This window comes from Humulus lupulus, chromosome 4 (genome assembly GCF_963169125.1).
Source record: "Humulus lupulus chromosome 4, drHumLupu1.1, whole genome shotgun sequence".
NCBI lineage: Eukaryota > Viridiplantae > Streptophyta > Magnoliopsida > Rosales > Cannabaceae > Humulus > Humulus lupulus.
Genome location: NC_084796.1, coordinates 188,438,343 through 188,446,386, shown reverse-complemented (window position 1 = coordinate 188,446,386; position 8,044 = coordinate 188,438,343). Strand labels below are relative to the sequence as shown.

General features: G+C 36.8%; 1 protein-coding gene across 1 annotated transcript; it reads right to left on the bottom strand.

Moving 5' to 3' along the window:
* Positions 1-5,505: 5,505 nt before the first annotated feature.
* Positions 5,506-6,780, bottom strand: LOC133832739 (uncharacterized). Its single transcript, XM_062263046.1, has one exon. The coding sequence runs from the start codon at positions 6,778-6,780 to the stop codon at positions 5,506-5,508; it is 1,275 nt and encodes a 424-aa protein (XP_062119030.1).
* Positions 6,781-8,044: the final 1,264 nt, after the last annotated feature.

Here is an 8,044-nt window from a genome sequence, read left to right as displayed (position 1 = left end):
TAACAAATAAATCAATGAATATTATTGATAAGGCAAAACATAATATTTTTGTTTTAAGTATTTGATGTGCACAATTTAATGGCATACCTTAATCAAAGAATATTATGATTTTTCACTAATGAAGAACAAAGTGTAAAATATGTGCTAACAATAAAAAATACATGATATTTAAGATGAAATAAGATATTTGAAAAAGAAAAATCCATAAACTTTGTTGTACAAAATGGGAAATCAACATACAAAATAAATACTATCTAGTTACATATTGTTTCATCATCACCTTAATAATCTTAAAAATATTAGAAACTCATAACTAGAATAGAAATTACAAACCAAAAAATTACAAACATAAATAGGAAAATTTGGAGGAGGAACCCCCAAAATTTTCCTCTAAAAACTCATAGAAACAATGACAAAAAAGAAGAAAAAGATGAAGAGAATAGAGAGGTCTTGAAAGTGTAGAACTTGTGTAGTGTAACCTCTCCCCAAATTAAGCACACCCAAAATGATCTTGAAAATTCCCTATTTATAGCCAAAATGAGAGTATTAAAATAATCAATTTAAATTAATTAAATTAATAATAATATGGTAAATAGGGGTAAATTTTAGGGTGTAATGATGATTTTGGGATAAAATGTCTAGAAAAAATTGGGTAAAAAAATGGTATTATTAGACATAAGGGGACAAGGGGACAAAGGGATTTGTTGGGCTCAAAAAGGGGAAAAGGCAGCTGCATGGGGGCTGGTGGCTGGCAGGTGGGCTATGGCTGGGTGAAGGCAGGGAGGATGAGGCGTGAGGTGCCTGATGTTGGGCCAAAGGGAAGCTGAATGCTGCTGGGAGCTTGAGGCAGGAAGCTATTTGGGCTTTGGGAGCAGCTGGAGGACTTCGGTGGTGGGCCTAGTGAAGGAAATGGGCCTGGCTGAAGCTTGGCTGAAGAGGAAGCAGCTGCGGTGTGGGCCTGGGCTTTGGCTAGGTGGTTGCCGAAGCGGGCCTGGAGCAGCAGGGAGCAGGCGGGCCCAAAGGAGGCAGCTGGGAAGATTACTTTCATTTTTGCCATTTTTTTTCTTTCTTTTCCTTACTTTTCAAGCACAAACATGCAATAAATTCCCTACAACATAAATATAAAATAAATCATAATACAATATTTTCAACTATAAAATAAATCAAGTTAATTCTTTGAAAATATTAATTATAACTTAATTTATATTTAACATTTAAGTTCAATAATACAACATTTTTTTTACCTCAAATTAAACAACAATAATTCAAATAATTAACTACAATATTTTACAACAAAATAACTATAAAAACACACATAAATAAATAAAATCAAAATAAACCTAAGAAAAATCAAAATTACTTAAAAACTTAATAAATTAATTAAAAACTCAAGAACTAAACAAAAATTAGCACATAAAAAGTGGTAAAATAACATTATTTTGTAGAGTTATCAAGCATGCAGAGAAGACAGGTGGTCACTGACCAAGTAACTGTCCACATATAACAATAGCTCACAAAAATTAGGGTTCCGGATCCATCCAGACCCTATGCAATCAATTTCAAGAATACAAAAGCGTCCTGGCAAACTTATGGTTATGCTTGAACCAATGACAAACTATTTCATATAAACAGATAAATCCCTACACTCAGAAAATCCCAGAGCAAGCAGATATAATATATCACAATATAATTTGAGACCAATGCTCGACAATTTCCAACAATTCGGGTGTATCATGCCCTCCAGCATAATTGCTAATCTGTAAGAGAGAACCGAGTCTCAACACTAGATCTAGCCAATAAATATCCCCATCAAGGGTAACTATCGAGTTACCTGGGGCATCACTACTTATCCAATAGTCCATCCCTCACAAGGGTAACCATCAAGTTACCTAGGGCATTGTTATTATCCAAGAGTGTAATCGAAGTTACACGGGTTTACAGAGACTTCTATGTTAATCAGTGGTGCTGGTGAGCAGTTGCCCCTAGGGTGTTCAGCCTCACTCAAACTTGGCAATCCCTAGTATCTCTAGGCACTCTCATTGAATGGCCAATATTCACGGCTACTATCCGAGAATAACTTATCAGAGCACTTGCTCAGGTTCTAACCGTTCAATGATTAAGTAAGCATGAGGGCCCCTAGGTCCCATTCATTTTGGCGCCCCTAGGTTTAAACCAGCAATCCTCACCTCTTGGCCACTCATTGCGGTAGTGAACCGGACATAATAAAATAAAAAAAGTAGTGTGACAGGGATTAGCCGTCTTGGATATGACAAATATCTACCATTCAAATTTTCTGAATCATCACCTGCTAGACTAACGTCTCTATGCAAACTTTCTACGACAGTGTATATATGTGCATGTGTCCCTATACTATCATACAATACAATAGTCGTTTCATGTTATAGCCACACAATAGAAGTTGACTTATGGAGTCCTTAGCTCTCAACAGGATTTCACCCTCCAACGTACAGTCCAGTTATGTTTAGCCAATACTGTAATTATCCATACAGTATACTCGGATTAATTATGGCACTCATAATTCATTATTATTATTTTGGGCAGTTTGATCATTTTAAAAATCATTTGTAAGGATTAACGATCCTTATTTAGTTTTAAACCCATTCAAGAAATTCATACTAAAAAATTTGAGACTAAACCCTAAGTCTCGGGGAGACCTATCCTATGGTTTCGATACTTAGGCTCGGGTATCGCAATAGTATTTTTCCACAATCCGCTAAAAATCTTATTCTTTAAAAGTATCGCTATTAACCCGTACTTTCAACAAGTCGGTTAAATATATAGAAGATTTTAGCCGGTATTATATCCAGAAAATACTAATTAAATTCCTCAATTATTTTTCAAGAAAATAACATCTTAATTTTCTTTTTATTTTTCTTAAGGTTTTAATCTCTAATAACCGTTTTAAGAAAATCGCCTAATTTTAACTTAATTAGGAGAAACCGTTAATAATTTCTTATCTTGACTAGTTAATTCTCCTAAGTCAATTAATCAAGTTTGCTTACTAGAAAAATAATTTACTTAATTATTTTCTCAAAATATAGGGCTTTTAAACCCTCTTTTAATTTATCAACTCTATAATAAATTAAATCTTTTATTTTTAGAATGAATAAAAATTCTTTAATAAAAATAATTCTCACTAATCTCAAAGTGGTATTTTAGGTCAAAATATTTTTAAAACTTACCATGTTTTTATCTTGCAATATGCAAAATTGTACTTTTATCTTAAGTTCCAAAATCCCATTTTTGCACTAAGTGTGAAAACTCCATTTTCACATTTTTAACTACATACTTTGTTAGGTCATAACTTGAATTTTTTTTTTGATCAAGAAGTAAATGAGCTTCATTAATCAACCAACCAATACAACTAAACAAGGCAATAACCCCACCAAATCTGTGCAAACAGAGACAGAAAAAACAACCCACCCAATCTAATTACATTGTAATCTTGTCTATAAATCTTTGTTCTTGTAAAGTTAATTTTCTATTTTTTACAATGAATAATATGTATTGAATTATAGTCATAATCTTAGTGGCTAGAAAATCAACAGTCCAAGTAACCGCATCATATATACATCTGTTTCGGTTCCTCCAAAGGCTATAGATAACAGCAGCCAATATCATATTAATGATGGAAAAAAAGATTCCTGGTCTACTACTAGTAAGCCAAAACGTCCAACCAGCAAACTCATTAGGCCAAGCTTTAAATCCCATCCAAGCAAAGATTAAATCAGTAACCTTCTTGGACAAACAACACTCAAAGAACATATGAGAGTGACTCTCAGCAGAGACACCATAAACAGGACACAAAAGAGACTTAAGTGGCACACAGAACCTGAGCATGTTATCTCGGGTAAGAAGCTGAGAGTTTACCACTTGCCAGAGCAAAAACCTATTCTTAGGGATGGACATCCTACTGTAGAGTTTAGAGGCTTGAAACTTCCCTGAACCACCAGCAGCTTTCACCTCATCAAGACTGAATTTTCCCCTCAAATTACACAACTTCCTCCAATACCAGCTCGTATCAGGTGGCAGCCTGTAAGTCCAGAAATTTGAGTCTTTCAAATAGACAGAATTAATCCATTTGACCCAAAGCACATCATGCTTCTTAGAAATGGCCCAAATATACTTAGCTAAGATGGCTCGGTTCCAAACTGAACCATTTCTGAACCCGAGACCTCCATAAGCTTTAGGGAGAGAAACCTTCGTCCAAGAAGCAATGTGAAGCTTGCTTCTATTACCATTAAATCCCCACAGAAAGCCACGACAAAGTTTTTCAACTTCCTTAATAATACTTTGGGGAAGCACAAAAATGCTCATCCAGTAATTCCGTAGCCCAAATAGAACTGAATGTATAAGCTGAATACGGTCAACAAAGGATAAATGCCTACTAGCCCAAGTATGTAACCGCATTTTGATTTTTTGGATGATAATATCACAATCTTCATGCTTCCATTTAGTTGGTCTCATAGGAACACCTAGATATTTAAGAGGAAATGTCCCTTCCGTAAGTTGTATCTCAGCAGCTATGGTTTGTCTATTAGCTGTAGAAACTCCCCCAAAGAAAACGTGAGATTTGCTGGTATTAATATGGAGCCCCGTAGCAAAACTAAACTCCTCAAGAGCTACTTTGAGCATTCGAACACCAGAAAGAAACCCTTTACAAAATAAGATCAGGTCATCTGCAAAGCATAAACTAAGAAGTTTGAGACTTTTACACATAGGATGAAACCTGAATGCAGAATCTTGAGCTGCCAATTGAAGATTCCGAGTAAGATATTCCATGATTAAAACAAACAAAAGTGGTGACATTGGATCCCCTTGACGCATCCCCTTCTCACCCTTAAAACTGCCTTGAACCCTTCCATTCATAAGCAAGGAATGCGATGTGTTTTTTAAGCATGTCATAATCCAGCCTATAAATCTCATAGGAAAACACAAAGACTTTAGGAGATCCTCAAGAAACCACCAGTCGACTATGTCATACGATTTACTTAAATCAATTTTAATGGCACATCTAGGTGAGGTAGAAGTTCTCCCATAATTCTTGATAAGATCTTGGAATATCAAGATATTATGAGCAATTGATCTACCTTGAACAAAAGCACCCTAATTTAGTTGAACCAGATCAGGAAGGACCATGGCCAAACGGGAACATAACAACTTTGAAATACACTTGTAAATGGTAGAACAACAAGCAATTGGCCTGTAGTCCACAACCCAAGAAGGATTATCAGATTTAGGGACCAAGGAAAGAGTAGTATTATGAAGCTCATCAGGAAAAATTCCTGTCTCAAAGAAATGTCCAACTGCTCTACATATTTCACCACCAATATCCAGCCATAAAACCTTGAAAAAAGCAGAACCAAACCCATCTGGACCCGGGGATTTGGTGATGGGAGTGCTAAAAACTGCATCTCGAATTTCCTTGTGAGAGAAAGGTTTCAAAAGATTAAGCTGCTGGTCAATTGAAAGTTTGGTTCCCATCTACACACATTGCATATTTATCTTCTTAGTAGCTGAACTAGGACTACCCATAAAGCTTCTAAAGTGATCCAAAAAATGAGAGACCACATCAAGAAAATTATCAACCACCCTACCTTGTTCAGTTATGTAAGTAGCAATTCTATTATCTTCCTTACGCTTTTTTAAACAAGCATGAAAATAAGAGGTATTCATATCACCCTTCCTTAACCAAGTAATTTTATTTCTTTGAGCCAAGAAGCTATGATACATTTGCTCCTGAGTAGTGAAAGCTTCAGCAGCAGCCTTGGCTTTCTCTTGAAAAGGAAGGTCTCGGGGATGATTTTGAGCTTGGAAAAGAGCTTCCTGGTATTGATCCTTTGCCACCTGATATTGCACTCCTATGTCTCCAATGTGGTCCCTATTAAATCTCTTCAATTTATGTTTCAACCGCATAGTCTTCAAATAGATAACCTTCAAACCAGTCCCATTAATCGGCTTCCTCCAACTATTCAAAGCCACCTCTTTGAAATCTTTATGATCAGTCCAAAAGTTATAAAACTGAAACAACTTAACTCCCAGATTCTCCATGGCCATAGTAGAAATAGTACATGAGCAATGGTTAGAGACAGTTTCCCACCGAAAAATAGCTATTGAGTTAGGAAAAAAATCTAGCCAATCCTCATTAGCAAAGACATGGTCTATCTTAGAATAGATACGAGCATGCCCATCTTGATTATGAGTCCAAGTAAAAAAAGAGCCAGTACTTTTAAGTGAATCCACTTGATTCCTAGCAAGCCACTGAGAAGAATCCAACAATTTCAATTTGGACACAGGTTTACCTCCATTTCTATCCTTAACAGTAAATATGGCATTAAAATCTCCCAAGATAACCCAAGAAGTGGCAGGAAAAGTAAGCTTAGGTAAACTATGCCATAAACTCTTCTGTTCCTCCATTGTATTAAGCCCATACACAAATGCAGCACTAAAAGCATGTCTCTGACCAGCCATTTTAACAAAACAGTGGACATATTGATTAGTCTCCTCTAGAACAATAACCTTGACAAATATCTTCCTCCATATGATCAATATTCGGCCTTCAGTGACAAGACTAGAATGATAATCCCAGTTCATAAATTTATTAACCATCAACTCCATGACTTTATTCCCTCTCATTTTAGTTTCTAAGAGAGCTCCAACCCCCACTTTATTCCTACTACATATATCTAATACAGTAGCCTGCTTATTAGGACCATTCAACCCCCTTAAGTTCCAACTCAAGATATTACAATTATCCATAAGAAGAGTTAATATCAGTAATACCTCCTTTCTCACCCTCCATCTGCTCTTGGAGCACCACAAAAGAGTTTGTTCGATTCTATCCTGGTTCAGTAGGAACTTTAGCTGCCATATTGTTTTTACTCTCAGCTGGCCCTTGTTTGGAAAGAAGAACTACTTTCATTGGAGTTTGCCAAACCATTTCACTGGTGCTCTGACCCTCAGCAACAGTAGGTGCTTTAGCTGAATCATTAGTCAGACCAGGTAGATTAACCAAAGGTTGTTTGTCCTTGTCCCGCCCTTCCTCAGGAGAAATTTGAGGTTGAATGTCCTTCTTGATCCACTGAGTTTTCATCTCCCTTCGACAGTCCACCATGGAATGACCATATCCCGAGAAGGCTTTACATTTAATAGGAAGCCATTCATAGTCCACCCCTTGTTCCACAAGTTGACCATGTTCATTCAGGTATTGTATAATCCTAGGTGGATTATCAGTGATATTCATCTCCACAAGGACCCTTGCAAATTGAACTCTAGATCGCTCTCGAGTAAATTTGTCTACCATTATCGGTTTGCCTATCGTACTCACAAGAGCACTAAGGCATTTGCTACCCTAATACTGAAGGCCTAAGTCATGTAACCTAATCCATAGAGGCACTGAACGGATTAGGTGAACTGCACTGAGATCAGTTTTCCATGGACGAATGATAACTGGTTTCCTATCAAATTGAAGGATACCATTTTCAAGTACATGGTCTCGAGTAGCATCATCATTAAACTTGACAATAGTCAGCCCCATTGTCATTCTGGCTATTTGAGCAATCCCTAGGTGGCCCCAAACCCTTTTGATAAACCCTTCAAACACATCCATTGGAGGATTAGCACCAAGGACCATACAAATAACATTAGAACTCCAATTAGCAGATTGGTATTTAACCTCTTCAATATCAACCTGAGCAATCTTCTTACCATCTTTAATCAAAGGTTCAACAAACTCAAGTTTTTGGTCACAAAAAGAGAGTTTACCTGTTGTTAATTGTTTCCATTGAGTGTGAGCCGAGGCCTGAAAGTCACCTTCATCCACCTTGTCCACCCAGCTAGGTGGGTTCAGTGATGGTGTAGCCATTCCAGAAGCCCGATGCGCATCAATCTGGATTTCATCATCTTCCTTCGATCGAACAGCTTCAGCAATTAGGGTCAATCCCGTAGTTGGACCTTCACCTTCAGAGAACACATCATCATCAACAAAGCCATCCTGGTCATTCACATCTAGGATTGATGGAGA

Bases quoted from the DNA above. Each gene is read 5' to 3' on its own strand.
- LOC133832739 (XM_062263046.1), bottom strand. From the start codon at position 6,780: ATGGATAATTGTAATATCTTGAGTTGGAACTTAAGGGGGTTGAATGGT.